We start from the raw sequence: 23,164 nt of genomic DNA, 5'->3' as shown, positions 1-23,164 counted from the left end.
GTTTCTCTCTTTATCTCTTCATTTTCATACTTTTCAAGACCTTAATTGATATCAGATTTTTAAAAATAATTTATTTATATTATGTATTGCTTCTTTATTTTATTCTTATACTTTGTAGTAATAGAAAAAAAAGTATAAACTTGGTTTTCAAAACTTAAAATAAAAGTTAAAAGTTAAAAAATTAATTCAATCTCAATATATAATACTCTTGATAAATGTCTTACTATTCATAAAGAGCAAATAAAAATGATAAAAAAAAGTCATAAAAAACTAAAAAAATAGTTTGAGAAATAATTTATATAATATTAAGTTTTTAAGAAAATTTCCTAAGGCTCTAAAGTGCCTAAACATGCCTGCTACACTCATTGAGTCACATATCATCATCATCATATCATATTATATATATATATATATATATATATATATATATATATATATATATATATATATATATATATACTTTTGATTATTGATGTGTTTAGGGCCCATCACAACTACAAAAAGAAGCTTCTACATCGGTTGAAAACCGGTATCTACGACGGGCCCCACACCGTCTTTGTTCCAGATGTCGTTGTATGTCGACAACAACAACATCGATCATCCTAGGACCCGTCTTTGTAATGCAAGAATACAACGTCAGTGGCTATAAAAGAATAGACGTTATAAAAAAGGATTCAACGACGCACATATTAGACAACCCGTCGTTGTTTTGGTCCATTTCAACGTCGGGTTAGCAAGACTCGTCGTTGTTGTTGTCCATATCAACGTCGGGTACGAATAACACCCGTATTTGTTTTGTTTCCTGTCAACATCGGTGGCGGGCTCACCACCGACGTTGTTTGGTAGTATGTCAACGTCGGTGGTGAGGACACCGTCATTGTTGTTTGAGGTTTCAACGACGGTGGCTCGAGCACCCGTCGTTGTTGGTAAATAAGGCTATAAAGACGGGTTTTTCATAAGGACCGTCGTTGAAGTATTTTGCCTGCTCACAAAATTTGGGTTATACCATTCAAATTTCAAAAACAAAGCTACATTTATATACAGCAAACATATATAAATACATTTAAAGGATAAATAACACAATCATGCATCAACCAAAAGAAAAGGGATATCGACGGTGACACTCACAGTGAGAATGTTATAGGTGGTTCAAAGTTCATCAAAGCCTTTCATGCATGCATTGTTTATATATATGAAAATAAAACAAAACCAGAAAGGGTATATATATATATAATTACCACTCGAGCCAATAAGCAAAGGGAGCAATGGACACAGTAGCAAAGAGTTGTCGATAAGCAACAAGGACAAGAGGGCTCATTCCAGATTCTATTGCAAGCATTTAAGTAATGTTCATCACTGCATAGACCAATTGCACAAGAACCAATTGCAAGTAGACCGGCACCCATATTAATTGTCTCTTTCTCACCCCTCAGTCTTAATTTGAACTTTGGAGAGAGTGTTGTATGTGATGAATGAAATGCATGAGAGTGATGAAGTAACTTATAACTAGTTGATTCCAGTCATGTGCATGTCAACAAAATTTAATGATGCTTCTGATAGAAAACAAGGCAGCAAGTAGGGTTCACCGCGAATATTGAGAAGATAGATAGAACATACCTATATACAGCTGCGTTGAACCATTGCTATTCATAGAAATTGTTACTAGTCTTCTGTGTTGGGCCAAAGATCAAATTTGCATCCTTTCAGGCCAAGCAGAATTTAACCTTCGTGCAAAATCTTCCACTTCCCTACAAGAAAAGAAACAAAGTCATCAAATGCAACATAAAAGACAAAACAAAAAAATAAACCACTCAACAATTAGCTGACAAGATTATCCTCTTTCATAGGTTATATTTTGATATCACCATTCCACAAGTTGTCAACTAAAATTAAATAAATGAATGAACTACTACATAAGACAAATGCAGCACGCTCAACACTGAAGTCAATTAAGCAAGACTCCTCTTGATTAATAATATTTTAAATGGAATGCAATCAATGAAACATGCACTAAACCAGTCAGGAAGATTCTGCATTTCATCAAATGACGATATTAATTGCATGCAGCATTCAAAATATGAGAATTTCACCCAACTGCTTTAGCACTAATTACCTGAGCATGTGACAAACTCCTCAAGAACTCTCTTTAATCATATTTTTCATCCCCTGGTCCCCTTCCCTTGGAATCCCTGCAATCTCTTTAATCATAATAATGATAATATCAACCAAAATATTATTAGACTGAAAAAATGACACTAACAGTTGATATAATGTATGCCTAGCTGATCAATTCAACAATTCATGTAAGCCTAGCTAATCAAATTTTAGAACTAGAACATTTTTCAGTTTCATGTATTAACTTATAGTTCATGAATCCACAAACAAGGAGGAAACACACCTCTTCAATGCTTGTGCTGCTAGTCACTTTGCTGCTACTGAACTTTAGGAGCGGAATCAAAGCAAAAGCAAGGTCAAATGATAATATCATCTGCTCAAATGATAAAATCACTTATTAGAACAATCTTATGGTAGATAATCCACATGTTGAATAACTAGTCTTCAACCCAAATTTAGGTATATAATAAACAAACAACAACAAAAGATTATCTCAATTACCTTCAAAATAACACTTGAGGCAGATTCAACCAAAATCTCCAGCCCCAAGGTAGCCATCAGTCATGCAAAAACAATGATACCCTGCACAGGAAATCTTATTAGTTATTAGCATGTACCTCTACCAAGCAACCATCCAATGACTGTGGACACTTCATTTGTTCACTTAACTGCTGCAGTGGCAAGCTTGGTGGTACTATAGCTGCACTAAATTGTTGCTGTGGTAATCAAATGCAGATGCAATGCAGTAGAAGGGGGTAAAGACAATATATTACTACAATTATATGAAATTGAGTAGGTAATACTAAGAATAGAATATTAGTAGCATGACCGAAAATAAAATAGCCGCTGTGTCAAATAACATAACAATTGTCTCAAATACAGGGAAAAAAATACTCCAACGCCATCATTAGCCGTTTTGACTTATTGCTGTCTTTAAAAAAAATGTTGCCCATTTCTTTCGAATTGTGGTGATGATGCCGATGTCCAACGGTGTGTCATTAGCAAACCACTGCAAGTATTCATAATTGTAAGTTAGTACTGCAAATATAAAAATTCAGTTCCAATTGTACTGAAGTTTATGCATACCATGGACCAATCACTCTTTATGTCGCTGGCTATGATGTTCCAGATCCAATGCATTATGTAATATCCACATTCATAACAGCCGGTTTGAACGTGACTCTACATATGGAAAACATTTGAACATCGTATACATTACATAAGTTCATGACTTAACTAGACAACACTAACACATGGTACATAGCTGACTTACCTTTACTTCAATCCACTTTGGTGCAACTGCCTTAGTTTCAGGAGACAAGGTCTTCTTCAATTTTGTCATTACACTGCTTTTAAAAAACCACATCAACGCATATACAACAAAATGTCAATCAATAATGACCATTAAAGAAGGCTTGCAAAAAGTTATATGGTATGAGATAACCTATTAATTGTAGCTTTGATATGCATATCAGGTTTCCTATGCAAAGAACAGAACCAAACAACAACATGTTGCCTAGGACACAAAATTATGAGTTGCCAATGTTCCCTGCATGTCATTCACATTAGATACGTATACACCCAAACATCATTTGAAGTATGTTTGTTAAATAGCACTTACTGATGGAAGTAAGGTCCAATGTACACCTCTCGGTCAGATTCCTTAAGCCATCTTTCAAGATATTGTTCGCATTCGCTGCGTCTATCCTTTGAACAAACCAACGACTGTGGCTCAAGGAATGCATACATGAAACCTTGACTGAATATCTGACTCCACTCATGAATATACATATTCACATGATTTGAAAGTATTGTAGTGGATCATGATATTGAATGAATGAGGAATGAGTTATATGAAGGAATTCACTTACATTAACCATAATTGTATGACAGATATGTTCAGACTTTTGTCTCCTGCTATTATTTCAATAACATCTGAATATGTGATGAATATCGATGTAGATGCATCTACAATTCCAAGAAAGCTCCCATCAAAGCTGATTTGAAGTGGCTTGTCGTAAAGATCGAAACTGTACTTCATCAATTCACGCAACGGATCATCTGCGTTCACATTAGCCGGCTTCGGCACATGTGCATCCTCGTTGTGTGGAATACGTTGTGGATGCTACATGGTTAATGAAAGTGGGTGAGTATTTGTACTGTAATCTATGAATGTTTTACTTTACGTATGTCAAATCAAACATGTTACCTCATCTAATACAGCTTTCACAAGGTGTGTGGGCCAAGCTACAAATGTATTGACGGCCTGCTTCACATATTGTATTTCTGAGGTGGCATAGGGGACCTCAGCCTCAGGATCAATAACTGTTTCTACACTTACCCTGACAACATCATCTGCATATGCCACTGTGTGTATGATTGAATCCCCCTCCATTATTTTCCCCATGGCCACCAACCTTAAATGAACCATAAACAAAGCTTTTTTTAGTGCATATAAAACAAAAACTAAACCATGAACAAAACACAAACCAAACCCAACAATTACAGCTGCAAGAAAAAACAAAACTCCGATTCAATTGTAAGTAAGGTAATATTTCTACAAACCTTTGTGTACCATCGTTACGCTGCACAAACAGTCCCATCAATGGTATGGCATCAGCATCATGTTCTTGTGAAGCCTGCGCATTGGTAACAGCATTACTTCCCTGTGTGCTGGCACGCGCACCTAGTTGTTGTATGTCCGGCTGAATTTGGAGTGCCTCTTGGGATCCTTTATTTGACAACTCTTTTTTAATAGCCTCTTTCAATGCATTGGTCATTATTTCCAAGCTCCTTTTATTTTCCTCTTCTAGCTGAGTCCTCAATTCTTCCTTAATTTGAGTCCTCAATTCTTCCCTAATCTGGCCAGTCATGTCTTCCCTAAGCCTTGCAACAACTTCATCTAGTTGTTGTTGGCTGATGGACGTGGACGAGCTGCTGCATGTCCTTGATGCCCTTCCGTAGTACTGAGTAATAGTGACACCTGAGCCTGCTGCCCGAACGCGACCCCCATGGTCAGGTCGTCCAATGGCAGTGTTCAGTATGTCTTGCCAACCATGGGGTACAAACGAACCCTGCGTTACCTGCTCTTCTAAGGAGTCCTACACAAAACAAGTGACACAAACATACACAACGTGCAGTCATTTTCATTACAAAATACTTAAACATATGAACATTGCAACATATTGGTGAACTTACTATTTTATCTGCAATTTCCTGTGCAGAGTCAGATGTCATATTGCCAACAGCCCTGGTCCGAGCAACCTTCCACTTAACATGCCTTTTTATTGGGGATGGGGGTTCATCAACACTTGCTGGATTTTCACTCAACAATGCTTCCTCTTGTATCCTTTTTCGTTTCTGGTCTAACAATTTCTTCTCAAGCAAATCATATCCCCCACGTGAAAGTACGTGAGGGCAGTCGTTGTGTTTTTGAATTGATTGTGCTCGTTTCCTAATACCCTGTAATGTGACATACATAATTGCGGAGATTTTTTTGAAATTAAAATAATCAAATTGGCAAAAAAATATTCATTTGAAGTTACCATAAACAGATTCAACTAACCTCCCAGTTAGGTGTCAGGCGGGTTTCTTCAAATTGTTTCCACGCTTCAGGATCTAGTCCATATTTTGTCACAACATCCTGTGTTTGTTGACCTTCAGTCTTAGCAAACACAAATTTGCTAGTCAATGTGGACTTAAATTGCCGCCATCTCGTCGCTACTGTTGACATAACCTTCGTCTTCACCTTCGTAGCTTCTGCGATATCAAACTTTGCCTACATAACCAGGTGTCAAAATTTGTGGAAAAAGGCAGCCAAATGTATATCATTATACAATACTAGCAATCAACAATTTAATGACAATGTTCTGCCATAATACCCCAAGTAAAGCAAAAGCATCCAATCAGCATATAATGTAAGTTTACCATGCAGTCACAGCCATCAAATTTAATATCCAAATTGAACAAATAATAAATGAAAAAAAATATTGTGACACTCACTAATAACAGTTATTGCCTTAAAGTATGAATTCCTAGAAAAACTTCTTTTCATGGTTTGTTAAGAACATGCTTCAGCCTTCGCACAATTTGAGTTTTTATCAATGATGTTATTGATAATCCATGTACATTGATAATTCTTAAGTAATTTGAAATCATTACTAAAACATTGATTTCTCATGTTTTCTGCACAGTAGTTAAAACAACAGAGTAATAATCAAAACTTATGGCATACGCAGATTATTCACTAATAAAACAAAAGAAAAGTCGGTGCAGGTGATTAGTGAATTCATCTTCCAACTATGCAGATACTATTTGCTGTTTTCCAAAATTTGGGTGCTAGAATTTCATGGTTCAATCACAAATTACCTTTATGCTGATGTTGTTATCACAAATTACCAACTATGCATTATAATTAATTTGTGGACATCATACCACCTATTTAACACCTAACATCTAATTAAATATTGAGATACATGGTTAAAAAATATAAATATAATAAACTATATGATGTGATAGAAGAAGAAACAAAATATAGTCAAAGTGTTTAAAATAGAAGAATACCTACCTTTTATTACAAATTTAATAAAATATGAAGAGGTATTTATCTCTCACAAGGCGACAAAAAAGGTCTGAATGTATGCTGTAAGAGGTATTTACGTTTGGTGCCTAATTATCTCCGAAGAAACATGTCTTAAATTAATTCAAAATCTTAGGTAAAATAAGCCAAGAAATTGACACATCAAAAAACCAAAAGCTGGTAATAGAATTGCAAAAAAAAGGACCAGTAGTGCTAGTATTGAAAATTTTATTTCAGCTATGTACAAACAGGTTATTCAACCAAGAAGCAATGTGCCCTTCAATCCAAAAACTTCCTAAAAATGAATCTGAAATCCACAAATAATGCACTAACGACAAATCTACACATTTTGCAAGCAAGGAAAGTTCACAAGCCTAGGCATCATGACTCCAATCAAATGTCTCAGCAATTAACTTCAAACCAGATAAGCTTAGTAGCAACAGAATTAAAATTCTTCGAATTCGAAGCAGAAACCCCATCCTGTTTCGAAGTAGTCTCACTCTGACCTAAAATGTGGAATATCTTCCACTCCCAAACCTGCTGGAGCTACCAGATACTTGTTCAGCTGTGTCATACCCTAATTTCGTCCGGGGACCTTTGCTTGATGACATGCGACCTTTCTTTGGTCCTTGTGAGGTGCTTGGCATCCATCATTAGGCAATTTGTGAAATTCCAGGACATGCCGAAAAACCAAAAAAAATATTGATGCACAATCCGTAAGTTTCCGTGACACACCGGAAATCAAATGGAAGCATCGTTGCATAATTAAGTGAGGTTCCGTAACATTCCGTAAGTCAAAAAGGGGATGATTATGTAATCCGCAAGGTTCCGTAACATTACGGAAAGAAAACAAGTATCGTTACGAAATTCGTAAGTTTCCGTAACTTTACGAAAAAAGAATCACCAAAAAACAGCAGAGGGGGGTGTACTTAGTAAAAATGGGGGTGCAAATAGCACCCAGGCCCACTTGGGCCCTCCAGAAGATTCCTCCAGAAGGCTGTTGCTTCTGGAGGAAGCAACCTGGCTCGCCTGGGCGAGCTGAGCTCGCCTGGGCGAGCTGGGCGGCAACCACCTCCCCTATTTTGCTATAAATAGGGGAGGAAGTGAAGAAGAAAAGGGTTCAGCCCCTTTGGCACTTCTCTCTCTTTCGAATTTGCTTGGAAAAATCGTTTCCATGAAGAAAATCTAAGCCGAGGCGCTTCCGAAACGTTTCCGTAACGTTTTCCGTGAAGAATTTCGCAAAGGTTTCAACCGTTCTTCGACATTCTTCATTCGTTCTTCATCGTTCTTCGATCTTCAACGGGTAAGTACCTCGAACCAAGCTTTTCGATTCATTCTATGTACCCGTAGTGGTCCACATTGTGTTTCGTGCATTTTTATTCTCGTTTTGTTTACTTTTTATACCCCCTGTTGACGTGCTTAAGTCATTTTACTTAAGTCATTTCTCGCTTAACTTAAAAATAAAATAAATTTCCACCGAACGTTTGAATTGTATTATCCATTAACTTCGGTTAAAATAAATTCCGACCGTTCGGTCGTGCCGTAACCACGTTGGAAATCAAAAAGAGGTAAAAAATAATATAATAATCAAAAAGACATCTTTTAGTAAAATAAAGCGGAAAATCAATCGGACGTTTTCTCTTTGGGATTTCTCATTCTTAATCGAATTGATTAATAACTAAAGTGAAACTAAAGGCTAAAATCAATTCGCCTAGTCAAGCTCGTCCATAAAAATAGGCTTTTGAAGTTTGTCATTTCATTTTCTCACTAAGTAAAATGGATCATTTTTAAGGTCCAACGCCTTAAAATGATCACCTCTTAAAGTAAAAAAGAATCACTTGATAAAAAAGAACTACGTAGGTCTGATTTTCTCATCCCAAATTGAGGAATACGTAGGAGCAAAGGGAAACACCCTTGTCGACCACAAAAAGAGAAAATAAAAAAAAGGGGGTATAAAGGATATAGAGACATAAAAAGGGAACATAAAAAATCAAAGTCATGTTTGCACATTCGATTAAAGGATGCCGTCCCTTGGGGCGGACGTGTGGGGTGCTAATACCTTCCCCGTGCGTAAATACAACTCCCGAACCTTTCACTTAAAAGTTCGTAGATCGCGTCTTTTCCGGTTTTTCCGACGTTTTCCTCAAATAAACGTTGGTGGCGACTCCGCGCGTATTCCTTTCGTGGAACACGCATCCCGCGAGTCACGCGTCGCCCTCCCGCCGAAGGGTAGGTTGCGACAAGCTGAATTAGAACTATGTTCCGTCCCATCAACATCTCTAAGAAATTCAGGCTCCTTAGTGGTAACCATGAAGTCCATCAAGTTGCGGCTGAACCCCAAATCAGAATACACCCTCAAGGCATCCTAGATATGAAAATAGATACTACTAGATATAGCAGTGGCAGAACATTAAAAAAACTGATATATTGAATAATATCACAATAAAGCACCCATATATATGTTCATATCCTCTACTGTCAAATCAGACAAAGAACTCATATGACTGTGTCTCATTCCTTATGCAGTAGCCATAAAGCCAAATGAAAACAAGCTAAGACTAAGGCCTAATGATTTAAAAAAATAATACATTAAAGTACATGCTTCCTTTACTTATTTTGACAGTCTCATGCTATCATATATAAACATATTATGTATAAACATAATATTTTGACAGTCTCATGCTTCCTTCATTTTTTATTTTCCATTCAGCTACACGTGTTTTATTTTTGTATCCTTATACAAATTAAAGGAATTGTAATTAAAAATGTATGTGCCTGGTAAAATAATTGCTGCAATGGCATGTTGAAGAGTTATACAGTATCAGAGGCAAAGAAGTTAACATAGACAATCAAAGGCTTGAGAAGGGAGATTATAGTGAAGTCAAATGAATCACTGCAGCCCAGGTCTAATTCTAATTCTTAATTATGTCAGGGAGATTATAGTGAAGTCAAAGGAATCACTGCAGCACATGTTAAAAATTGTCTTATTATAAATTTATTAATATTTATAAAATTAAGTTAAAATTTAAAATGATAGGTATCATAATTTGTGATTAGCAAGTACTTTATATTATCAGTAGATCACCTTTAAATTCATATTTATATTTAAAAAACGACCTAAGTAGATTAACAAAATTAGATATTGAAGTAAAATTGTAATTAAAAAAATACCACATAATTTAAAAGTTACATTTTAAATTACTTGTTTAGCTGTTATTCCTTATGGTTCGAGTAATAATAACGATAACAATTCAGCCTGAATTGTTTCAGATTAATTTTCTTTTTTGCAAAAAACAAATACGGGAACGAGCAACAATTTGAAGGTTGTACATTCAGGAACTAAAGAATTCAAAATAGCTAGTAATAAGAGGGATTTGTTTTTGGGATTTTCTGAGCACCAATAGCGGGTACGCTAGAAGCTTGCACTTGAGGAGGGAAGCATATTGGCAGCTAATGAACAACTTTCTTAACTATTTGCCATTCAGATTTGACTGTTTCTTTTGGTAATATGTAAATATAAATAGTATAAGGCTATGGCTTATGGACATGGTCTTTTTGACCCCTAACAAGCTTAGAAGTCAATATAGACCATGTTTTTACGCCATAGCTTATACTATTGTGATGTACATATTAACAAGAAGAACCAGGAAAGTCTGAAGGACAAGTAGTTAAGAAAGTTGTTCATTATCTGCAAACATCCTTCCCTCCTCAAGTGCAAGCTTTTTGCGTAGCCGCTCTTGGTGCTCAGAAAATCCCAAAAACAAATCCCTCTTATTACTAGCTATTTTGAATTCTTTAGTTCCTGAATGTACAACTTTCAAATTGTTGTTCGTTCCCCTCTTTGTTTTATGCAAAAAATGAAATCAATATCAAACAAAACATGCATACAATTGTCATCGTTATTGCTACTTGAACCATAAGGAATACCATCTAAAGAAGTACTTCAAAACGTTTATTTATTTTTTTTGGTATTTTTTGAATTACAATTTGACTTCAATATCTAATTTTTTAATGTACTTAGGTGGAGGATGTTGACGAAGAGAAGGAGAAGGAAGAAAGTAATTTAAAGAAGATTAAGGAAGTGTCACATTTTTTTTTCCTCAGCAAGGAAGTGTCACATGAATGCTCGTTGGTGAACAAGCATAAGGCCATTTGGATGACAGAGCCTGAGGAGATCACAAAGGAGGAGTATTATGCTTTCTACAAGATTGACTCCAATGACTGGAAGAGCATTTGCCTGTGAAGCACTTCTCAGGTGAGGGACACTTATGCCTGTAAGCCTATCCTCTTTGTTCCTAAGAGGGCACCTTTTGACAAGTTGACACAAGGAAGAAGCCTAACAATATTAAGCTTGGTGTGATTTAAACAAGGAAATAACTTAAGACTTGCAATTGTAACTTACCTCTTCATCTCTTTTATGTTAAAGTTGTTGACATTGTGCATGGCACAATAAACAAGGAAATAATTGCTGCCTGCTCGTACAAAGATGCTGCTTCCAAGGATTCTGCAGACGAATTTGTGATGTCCCCAGCACAAACTGCTAGACATGAATTTTTAGCATGCTAAAAATTGTCCTACCCCACCCCAGCAACTGCAAGATTTAAGTTCTATTGGAACAGTAAATACAGGGCTGAAAACTGTAAATAAGACTGATAAACTTGTGCACCCTATGAAGATTTTAGTTTCTAACATTCTGTTCAATACTAAATTTCATATACCAGAAGTTAGGTTTGACTAATCTTTCTGGATTCTATATGGTGAGGATGACCAAGTAACTGTTAAATCAATCAGCAAGCAACTCCATGAAGTGGTGTGGACTCGAGCTTAGATAAGACACTAGAGTTGTATACATGAATATGTTGTATGTTTCTATTGCAGGTAGAGACACCTGAAAATTTGAAGTTTGTGTTCTCAGACAATATCAATGACCTTAAAAATATTGTATAGAAAGTAGAAATAATAAAACAAGGATTTGTTTCTTTGCTGACCCAAATAATGTCTTCGAAGAGGCCAAAGAAGTCTTGTTTGGGAAATATTTTAGGAAGGCCCTTTCAATAATTGTTATTTGATTAATTTCATGTTTGTTCTCTAAGTTCTCTTATACCATTTGAAGCCAGAGAAGATCTGAAGTAAACTTTTGTTTTGCAAACTTTAGCTTCCTTGACTCAGATAACAAAAACATATCCTTAAATTACTGAAGCAGATTGGCATAATTTACTTGAAGCAGACTAATGAATTCAAGATACAAGTAACTTTTGCCAAGCTTAAAATTAAATTATGTGGGAGCAGAAACAAAGTTAATTTTTGAAACATAAGAGGCTAAGAGGTTCGAAAGTAAGATTTTAATAGTGCAAAGGGTACTTGCATGATAGTACCATAATCACTGGTCTACCAATCTTAGTGCAGGATTTTTAAGAATACCTTGATATGTGTATTATAACCATTCCTGTATCCACACTCTATCCATGGTCAGAATTAGGTCTACCTGGAATCTAATCTGATCTGTAATTTGTACCTTATCTAGTACCTCTGGTACTCTTTAATATATATATTTTATCTTTGCTGATAAAAAAAATATATATTTGAAGAAATTTAATGAGGCCTTGCTGGGCAAATGGGGCTGGGAATTGGCGACTAATCAGAATCACTTTTGGCCCAGAATTGTAATGTCCAAGTATGGTGGCTGGAATGCTCTGATTCATGGGAGAAACTCCACAGCTTTCTCTAAGTGGTGGAAGGACTTAAAATCTATTTTCCAGCAGCAGCACACTAATAGGCTGTCCAATAATTTGTGTTGGAAGTTGGGTAATGGGGCAAAAATCAGGTTCTGGAAGGATAAATGGAGAGAGGATGATTTAACTCTTCAAGAAAAATACCCTACTTTGTATCAAGTGAGCTACCAGCAGGATTCTTCTATCAGCCTAATGGGAATTCTTGTTGATAATAAATGGGAATGGAGGATGCAATGGAGGAGAAATTGATGCTGAGATTGATGCTGTCCAGATTTGCCCAACCAGTATGGACTCCCTTATTTGGAAGGTTGATCCTAGTGGAGCCTATTCCACAAAGTCAGCCTACAATATCCTCAAGAATGATGGCAGATCTGTTAATGACGACAGAGCTTTTAAGATTATTTGGAATCTGAAAATCCCCCCAAGAGCAATTGCCTTCTGTTGGAGAATTTTCAGAAACAGATTGCCTACTAAGGCTAACTTGAGAAAGAGACACATCACTTTGCCTTCGTATAGGTGCCCGTTATGTGATAGTGAAGAGGAAGATATTGGCCGCATCATGTTCTCATGCAGAATGACTAGGAATTTATGGTGGGAGGCTTTGAGATGGGTCAATAGAGTGGGCCCTTTCCCCATTGAACCTAAAAATCATTTTATGCAATTCTCTCATTGGAATCGCAAAAGCTTTATAGACAATAGATGGGTGATAAAAATGCTATTAAGTGTTAACTGAGTTTGTATAATTCTAAGTGTTTGTAAAAAACAAAAAAGAAAAGAAGTTCCTATTAATCATAATATTTGGAGGGCCACTGGATTATGTGGATTGGAAAGCAATGCTTTATTTGGCGGTGCAAGTGGGTAGGCAGCTATTGTCATAGTTTTAGGAAATTTGGGATGTTTACAGTGATACAAATCAATTTATTCCATACAAAAATAGTATAACATAAAAATCAAACTTATGGTTACATTAGCATAAAAAATAATATGCATTACCCTATTAAGTATTTAAGGATAAAAATACTACCCCTGCTCCCTAACACAAAACCCATGCCAATTTTCATTTGTTTAAGTTATCAATTTAAATTTGTGAACTTATTATACACATGATTTGTTCTGGTCTCTAACTTTGATCTGACAATATTTGTTCTCAACCTCATCTAACTAACTAATATTCATGTTTAAAATAAAAACTGCCCTTGTGCTGTTCTTTACAAATATAGGAGTCTAGGATAGTGATTAACTATTCAAATAAAGGACAAGTCATTTAAAATAAAGGGCATGAAACACATGTAGAGATTATAAAGGACAACTATTTGTTATAGTCAATTATGTTTTTAACAGAAAAATTGATTCTTAATTCAAATATTGTAATTGGTATGAAGGACTTACTAGAATGTCATTCCACACAATCTCCTTTAGCGTTTCAGGTACGTCTTTCCAATTATTGTGGATAATGGGAACCTTTTCTCGCGCCACTACGCCTAGGTAGCTGTGGAACTTTTCACGCATCGGTCCGGATGCTCTCCCGGTAGCGGGATCCACATAAACAGCCGGTCTAGGCTGATCCACGGTTCTTAATGTCAATGTTCTCAGCCGTGTCGTTGTTCTACTCCTCTTGGAAGTCGCCTCTGATTGACCATCGGACTGTGGAGGAGACGTCGGATCTGTGGCCATGATCCTGTAAATAAAATACACAATTAATATTAACGATTACATTTAGACATTAACAAAAGCAAAGGCGTAATACTAACATAATCATTATATTTACACATTAAACAAAGCATTACTTTCGCACTCAGCCTGTAGGGATGTTTTCCCATAGACCTTCATCATGATCTACACGATTTGCATGTCCATCATCCACTTCATCAGCTTCATTCATTGAAGGCAATTGTTTTGAAAAACTAGACATTTGACCAATGTCAAGGGTTGACTCATCATTATGGTAATTCATTCCACTTGGTCTTCCTTGCAGAGCCACAGACAAACTTGAATTACATGGATCTTGTACATAGAAAACTTGTCTGGCTTGTGCTGCCATAATGAAAGGTTCGTCTATATATGCCACCTTACTAAGGTCTACCAAAGTAAATCCCAATGGATCTTGAAACACACCCGTTGTCCCGTTCACCCACTGACACTTAAAAACAGGCACTCTAAATGATGTATAATCAACCTCCCAAATTTCTTGAATGACACCAAAGTAAGACATGGATGCTCGAATGGGGTTGTTATCCGATGTACTGGAAAAGTGCTCCGAATCAGCATCAACACAGACCCCACTGTTTTGTACCGAACTTTTATCATCTTGGGACTTTGTGTAGAATGAATAATTGTTAATGTCATACCCCTTCCATGTAGGGACATTCAAATTTGGGCCAATGGCTAACAATGTGAGTCGTCTGGAAACACTTTTATCAGCAAGTATTGTTTGTCTAAACCAATTTATGAAAGTTTTGTTGTGCTCTTGCAATACCCTCATCATGTTCATTTTGGGGTGACTATCTCTAACATGTTTTTTGTGAGCCTCTATGTACGGAAACACCTCTGTTGTGTTGTTTAATATATACAAATGTGCTTGTGACACGTCATGTCTAGTCATTGTCACAACATTGTATCCACGAGTACCCTTGCCGGCTATTGGCTGGTCATGCCGGGATGCAGGAACACCGACAGGTTTCAATGAGTCAATGTACTGTGAGGCAAACTCAATGCATTCTTCAGCAACGTATCTTTCCACTATTGAGGCCTCTGGTCGATGTCGATTCTTCGTATAACCCTTTAAGACCTTCATGTACCGCTCAACTGGATACATCCATCTAAAATACGTAGGACCACAACACCTTATTTCCCTTACCAGATGAACAACTAAGTGTACCATAATGTCAAAAAATGAAGGAGGGAAAAACATCTCCATTTGACAAAGGACAACGACAACCTCATCTTCCAAAGCATCCAACTGTTTAGGGTCAATGACCTTGGCACATATAGCATTAAAAATGAAACACAAGCGACTGATTGCAACACGGACCTTCTCAGGCAATGTTCCGCGGATTGCAACAGGCAAAAGTTGTTGCATTAACACATGACAATCATGTGATTTCAAGCCAACCAACTTAAGCTCATTCACAGACACAAGACTCTTGATGTTTGAAGAGTAGCCTTGTGGGACTTTGATATTACGCAAGCATTCACAAAAACTTCTCTTTTCAGCTGTTGACATTGTGTAACAGGCTGGGGGCAGATATGTCCTGTTACCTTTTGAGATAGGATGCAACACTTGACGTATACCCATGTCAACCAAGTCTTGACGACACTTGAAACCATCCTTTGTCTTGCCTTTAATGTTTAGGAGGGTCCCAATTAAAGAATCACAAACATTTTTCTCGACATGCATGACGTCTATACAATGCCTAACATGATGATCGGACCAGTACGGAAGATCAAAGAAAATAGACTTCTTTTTCCACATGTTTGAAGTGGATGATGGTTTTTTTTGGGACTTGCCGAACATATTTACGACATCCTTGACCCGCTGATATACTTCATCACCAGTTAATGGATTTGGCGCGGTTTCATGTTCTTGACTTCCATCGAATGCCTTCTTCAAGCGACGATACGGATGATACTGTTTGAGAAATCTTCGATGCCTAGTATACACAGTCTTCTTTCCATGTTTAAGTTGGCGGAAACTAGTATTCTGCTCACATATAGGACATGCGTGATGTCCTTTGACACTATATCCACTTAAATTTCCGTAGGCTGGAAAGTCATTGATGGTACAAAAAACCATTGCACGCAACTTGAAAGCATGCTGCAAATTTGCGTCCCATACATCAACCCCTTCATCCCACAATTTCCGCAAATCGTCAATTAACGGTCTTAGATATACGTCAATATCATTACCTGGTTGTCTTGGACCAGCTATCATCATACTCAGCATAACATACTTTCGCTTCATGCACAACCACGGAGGGAGATTATAAATGAACAGCAAAACGGGCCACGAGCTATGGTTAGTAGTTAAGGTTCCAAATGGGTTCATTCCGTCCGTTGCAAGACTAAGCCTTAAATTTCTAGGCTCGGCCCTAAATTCAGGATACAGACGATCAATTGCCTTCCATTGCGGGCTATCTGCAGGATGTCGCATCAATCCATCTGATTTTCTAGTATTTGCATGCCATGTAAGGTTCTTTGCATCTTCCCCATTAGCAAACAACCGTTTAAACCTTGGTATTATTGGGAGATACCAACACACCTTTGCTGGACGGCGGTCGGCGTCTGAGACTAGTACAGTAGAATCTCCGTTGGTCGGTCTGTACCGAGAAACCCCACACACAGGACAGTAATCTAGTTCAGCAAAATCATCTCTGTACAAAATGCAGTCATTACAACATGCATGAATTTTTTCGTACTGCATCCCAACTGGACATAAAATCTTCTTTGCTTGGTAGTGATTCTTTGGCAAGATGTTATCAGCAGGAAGCATGTTTGTCAACAACATCAGCAACTCACTAAAACTCTTGTCACTCCACCCAAATCGAGCCTTCAAGTTAACCAGAGCTAACACAGCTGACAATTTTGTGAAAGATATGCAGCCGGAATACAAAGGCATTTTTGAATCAACTTCTATGTTGTCATACAACGCTGCATGTGCCTCTTCAAACCCCTCTTGCCCAAGATCACGAATCATTTCTTCTATAGGATTTCCGCTATCTATAGTAACATCGTCAGCCTGTGACATGTCAGCTGTATCGAGGGATTCCCCATGCCATATCCACTTTGTGTAGCTACGAATTATTCCCTCACAAATAAGATGAGTTCTTATGTCATCAATTGTTTGGCGCCTCCCATTTCCACACTTCACACATGGACAAAAAAATTTTCCCCACATAGGTTGCGCTTTACTTTGAGCAAACAGCAAAAACTCTTCAACACCATTCTCGTACTCTTCAGTTATACGTGATGCGTTCATCCAACTTCGATCCATGTTACACCTTCTATGTCAAACGTTAGTGGCTTAGGGGTTACTTGACATGCATCACAAGCATAGAGCACCAATTGCAGTAGAAAACACACCAGAACTGCACCTTTTGTACAAAACGCTGCAGTGGAAAACACATTAGCAATTGCAGTTAGTTGGACCAGCAATGCTAACAAGAAAAATGGTGCATGGCTGTTTCAAGGGATTCGGCATTTTTCAGTTTGTTGGCCTCTATTACCAATGCTTATAAGAAAAAATGAAGAAAAACTGCACAAACGACAACATCGAAATTTAATGACGAAAGTGGTGCAATTGAAATTCAACATCATTTTTTAAACATTTATAAAATCAAATCAGCTGAATTTGGGAAAAATAATCTATGTCAAAGTAGTTGATTTCTGGTGGTAGAAGAAATTTCACTTCCTAATGGTGGCAGGATTTAAAGAGTATCTTTCAGCAGCAACACAATAACTGCTTTAATGATAATTTAAAGTCGAGGGTGGGTACGGGGTCCAATATTAGTTTGCGGAACGATTTATGGCTGCAGGACAACTGTAATATCCAACGAAAGTATCCCCAATTATATGTAATAAGTAAACAGCAGAATTTTCTAATTAATTCTATGGGAGAATTTGTGGACGGCAGATGGGAATGGAAGTTATCTTGGAGAAGGGACTTTTTTGACTATGAAATACAAATGGCAGCTGACTTTGTAGATGAGATTCATTCTGGTCACATACATGTTATTTGCAACTCTACAATGACAAGGAGACTTTGGTGGGAGCCTTTGAGATGGGTTAATAGAGTGGGTCCTTTTTCCACAGACCCAAAGAACCACTTTTTGCAATTCACTCAATGGAACAACAAAGCTAGTATAAACAACAGATGGAAATTTCTGTGGTTAGCTCTATCCTTCTTCGTCTGGCATCATAGAAATGCTATGATTTTCAAGAACCAGCCGTTTGATCCTGAAAAGGTTATCGATGATACCTTGTTCCACACTTGGTCTTTGTTAAAATGTGCAGAGAAGGACTACACCAGGGACTACACCATCCATATGTAGCAGTTGCATGTGGAGGTCAACACCAGGTTGTCTCAAGAACGACAACTCCATTAGCCATCTTCCAGCGGTCAATGACATGGTGTGCATGCAACGGGACTCCAGAAATTTGAACACCTTGCAATACATGTTCTGGGGGTGGTCGGGTAAGGACATAAAAAGGCGGAGATGAAGAGATTTATTGTAGAATATTTCAGTACACCTAGTACTGAATTTTATACATAATATATTTGCTTTTTGCCTTGCAAAAAAAACAACAAAGGAAGGGTAAATGCTGACACCTCTTCCAAGAGGTGCAACATACATGTAATTAAGTTATGGGGTGTAGCTGGTCCACAATACCATCCTCAAATTCAACCACAATTGGGGTTAATTTATACTTGTTCCTATAGTACCTATGGTACTCTCGTAATTGTATGATATTGGCACAAAAATACATAATAAACATCATACTAGACAGCTCAAAAGAACAATTACACGGCATGAATATGAAGGCATTAAACGAATACATGCTTTCAGGCATCATACATGTTTGTGATTTGTGGAATTTCAAAAACATATTTTAAACTATTACTAGAAACAATAAACACACCTGCAAATAATGAAAGGAGTTCTTTGGTGATTCTTTGGTGCCTGATTCAGCCTGAAAAATAATAACACTTTGGTCAATCAACCGCTTCTATGACAAACATTTGTGTAATATGTAGAAAATAATTTGTGGCAATCAACTTGATATGATACAGAATTAAATTGCAAGGCATTTACTAAAGAAAGCAGTGAAGACAGAGTTCCAACAGTCATATATAAAGCTCAAATGATGGAAGAAGGTCTTCACTACATCATATTCTTTCTAGCTATATAAAGCTGAAATCATCATTGCAAGACAGGAATATATAATTAAGAAATGGCTCCAAAAAAACAATTAGTGTAAATTTTGAAATGGAAATGTTCCAATATGATCTGATTTGTATTGTAGAAATTATTGTCCTAGCATTTGGATGGAATCTCTATGCCCTTGCCCTGTTTCATTTGACATGTACTTAGATTTTGCTTTCCTTTATTGAATCTGATATCACAACATCATATCTTGGCATCTACAAATTACAGCTAGCATTTGGATGATGCTCTGCTTTTACTTTGGTCATGGCTCAAGTCCAACGAGAAAGATTTTACACTTCACTTTAATCAATGTTCTTCCAATGTAACACTAGGTTTCTGTACTTAGCTTGGGAGTGTGGGGGCTGGACTTTTGTAGCATGGGTTAGGTAGCAGGGTGCTATGGTGCTGGCTTTGTTCCTACTAATAATCATAGGAACCAGCTGGCCCCTAAAATTTGTAACTTCAGTACCACTGGTACTCATTATTAATATATCATATCTATGTTTGCTGACAAAAAAAAATTAAAAGAAACTATTTGTGTAAATTTTTAATATGATTAAGCATATAATGTAATATAAATTACTTAATTTATATGTATAAATTTCATAATAGTGGTTATTCCACTATCTACTATCCTACTATACCAGTTTTGGGGTGAAATGCTCTGCATCTGTATTCAGGAATTGATAATGATGCATACAACTCTCATTGACCATATTAGCCCAGAAAGGGAGCTTGGACTAGCCTAGCCTGAGTCTAAAGGGTGAAGGTTCCATGTGATGGGGTTAAACTGGTGGTATATTGATGGAAAATTTAATGGGATCTTAAATTGTGACCAGTCCTGATATCAATTGGTGGGAGGTATTGGTTTGATTGACTTAGGGATATTGTTGAAAATCAACCTATTGTTCATATGGAATTAGAGGTCAATTTGTTTTTTTAATACGGCAGAAACATTTATCAGGCTGGAGGGGTAGAGAAGTGAATGTGCAACGGGATGGGTTGAGGTTGAGTACAACATGTTGGATTCTATATCCAGATGATGCAAAGGCCCAAGCTGTTCACTCAACAGAGGCAATGGAGCCTGATAGGGGGGCACATCAGGATTGACTGAGTTATATCCGAGTGCCATGGTACACAGTCCTTGAATCTCTGAACACAGATGGAGCTTCATAAAGGGCCACATCATGGTTAGTCAAGACATATCTGGACGGTACACTAAGCAAATGGTTTTTTTTTCCTAAAATACCAGAGAATGGAGTTCTTGCTCATAGTAATGCCACCAAAAATAAGAATCCAAGGAATGTAATTAGAAACCTTGGAACAAACACCCCCTTAGATATTGGGAAAAAACTCTAACAAATGAATGAAATTAGAAACCAAGGAATGTCTATTTTTCCTTGATTAGTAATATCAGCCTGTAGAGATTATAAAATTTGATTGCATCATACAAAGAAGGATTGGTGTAACAGAAAAGTGCAACAATGAAAGCTTTCTGAACCAAATTCTCATACGAGGATGTGAGAAAATGGGCTTCAAAGTAGAGTCTGTGGCTATAAATTCCTCAGCAGATGACTATTGTGGTTCATGCTGTTATGGTTGCAGAACAGGAGATAAGAAGGGAACTGACTCCACTTGGTTGGTTGATTCTGTAGGCAATGGTGCAGTGATCCTCACTGGATGTAAAGCTGAGAGATTCATACTTGAAAATGTAAAGAATGGAATGAAGAAAAAGAAGTGCTTAGGAGTGATTGCTGCAGCAAGTTGGAGGAATAAGGTAAGAAAGAAACTCCAAATTCAATACAAGGTAACCATCTCAGCATGTGGCTTTCTCAAGACTCGTCCTCTAATGATTTCTAGTGGACTAGTATGCTACGAAGACATAATTTGCACCAAGAAAATAATTAACTAGAAACTAAAAGTTTGCAGTGCAAACCTCCTATCATTTATGCTAAAACACACTGCATTATCCCATCTTCGCGATGAGTCCATGACAACTAAGAATATAGTGAGATTTCAACTCATGTAAGCAGACAAGAATAGACCATAGTCACTGTTTACATTATTTCCTGTTTATATAAATTTCTCGTTAAATATTTAAAGAAAAGGAAAATAGTAAAGTAGAGCTATTCACCAAAATAAATTTTAATATATAAATAACAATAATAAAGAAAATCATTAAGGATTACGTTGTTTATGCCCCTCAATAACTAAAAATTTTCAAATTGAAATTTTATATTTTGTTTCAATTATTTAAATTATTAATAATTGGGAAATAAATAATTTTAAATAATATTAAAAATGTGGTAAGGAATATATCTAGTGGAGAGCTATTTTTAAATGATTGTGAGTAAAAATAGTAGGCTTAAATATATTTTTGATTCCTGATAAATATCTGATTTTGCGTTTACTCTTTAATAAATTTGTATTTTGCGTTGAGTTCTTAATGAAAAAAAATAATTTTATTTTGACCCTTATCACTTATTCTTAGTTCCTAATAAATTAGTAAATTTTATATTTACTCCTTAATAAAAAAATTATTTGTTATTAGTCGACACTAAAAAAAATTATTATTTTATTATGGAGTAAATACAAATTAACTAATTTATGAGAGACTAAAACAAAATATCAAAAATAAAATATAAAATTGTTATTTTAGTAACGACTCAGCGTAAACCAAAAATTCATTAGAGACCGAAGAGAAAAATGAAATATTTATTACAAATCAAAAGCCAAAATAGTAAATTTCCTTCACTTGTATGATTTAATTAATTTATGATATTTAAAATTTATAATAATATTTTGAATAATATGTAAATATAAATAACAATTAATTATATGAAAACTATTAAAATTAAATATTATTTAAAATAAAATAATTAATCTTTTATTCTTTAATAGACAATTCATATTTCATTAGTAATTTTGTTACAAGAGTTGCTTAAGGTGTTTATTAGCAGTATCTTGTACTTGCGAGAGAAAAACATACTAATTGTTATATTTTGTAACATAAGTATTTTTTTTTCTTAACATAATCATACAACATTAATTGATCATAGAAAAAATATATTAATTGTAATAAATATCTACAAAAATGATATTTTTCGAAAAAATTCAATCAGTCTTTCATTGAGGGTTTCTAATGATATTAATATTGCTTGTTGTAAGTATATTAAAATTAAAAACTATAAAAAAAAATTTCATTGTTATTAATCAACACATTAAAAAATAGAAATTACATATTATAAATTAATCAACTAGAAACACATGTGACAAACATGTCTACTAAAATGAATATCTCTACACATGAGAAGGTTATTAAATAGACCTCACTTTGAATTTCAATCAATAAATAATTTTTTTTGTAAATATAAAAAAAGCAAAAAAAAATCACTTAAATATTATATATTTTAAAATCTAAAATTTTCATGTTCTTCCAAAGAAATTGCTGGACACAAGAGAAAGCACCACCAACCAATCTTTATTTGATTTCAAATCGTGAAGGTGGCCATTGCATATGGAGAAGATACGGGGAAAATTCTAAGTGTATCCTGAAAAGCTTTGAATTGGTCTCTGGTCTTAAGATAAACTACAATAAGAGAAAATTTGGGTGTTTGGGCAAATCCGAGGACTGGTGTAGGGAGGCAGCATCTTCTCTCAATTGTAGTTAAATGGATATTCCATTCTCTTACCTTGGAATTCCTGTAGGGGTCAGCTCTAAAAATAGGTCTGTGTGGCAGCCCATTATTAGCAAATGCGAGGCTAAACTTACAAAATGGAAGCAAAGAAATCTATCAATGGGGGGTAGAATAACC

General features: G+C 36.0%; 2 protein-coding genes and 1 long non-coding RNA gene across 3 annotated transcripts; all 3 read right to left on the bottom strand.

Annotated features, from left to right (window-relative positions):
• Nucleotides 1-969: 969 nt before the first annotated feature.
• LOC114379831 lies at nucleotides 970-3,641 on the bottom strand. Its single transcript, XR_003659615.1, has 7 exons — nucleotides 3,560-3,641; nucleotides 3,389-3,461; nucleotides 3,202-3,297; nucleotides 2,617-3,124; nucleotides 2,399-2,488; nucleotides 2,114-2,198; nucleotides 970-1,748 (listed from the first exon to the last, which is right to left on the bottom strand). It is a non-coding gene; the product is annotated as an uncharacterized LOC114379831 (long non-coding RNA).
• A 341-nt stretch (nucleotides 3,642-3,982) lies between these two features.
• LOC114378831 lies at nucleotides 3,983-14,100 on the bottom strand. Its single transcript, XM_028337434.1, has 6 exons — nucleotides 13,816-14,100; nucleotides 5,681-5,893; nucleotides 5,290-5,577; nucleotides 4,681-5,216; nucleotides 4,325-4,532; nucleotides 3,983-4,240 (listed from the first exon to the last, which is right to left on the bottom strand). The coding sequence occupies exons 1-6, from the start codon at nucleotides 14,098-14,100 to the stop codon at nucleotides 3,983-3,985; spliced, it is 1,788 nt and encodes a 595-aa protein (XP_028193235.1).
• A 121-nt stretch (nucleotides 14,101-14,221) lies between these two features.
• LOC114378829 lies at nucleotides 14,222-17,416 on the bottom strand. Its single transcript, XM_028337433.1, has one exon. The coding sequence runs from the start codon at nucleotides 17,414-17,416 to the stop codon at nucleotides 14,222-14,224; it is 3,195 nt and encodes a 1,064-aa protein (XP_028193234.1).
• Nucleotides 17,417-23,164: the final 5,748 nt, after the last annotated feature.

Source organism: Glycine soja, chromosome 12 (assembly GCF_004193775.1).
Source record: "Glycine soja cultivar W05 chromosome 12, ASM419377v2, whole genome shotgun sequence".
Taxonomy (NCBI): domain Eukaryota; kingdom Viridiplantae; phylum Streptophyta; class Magnoliopsida; order Fabales; family Fabaceae; genus Glycine; species Glycine soja.
This window is presented reverse-complemented; position numbering and strand designations above follow the sequence as displayed.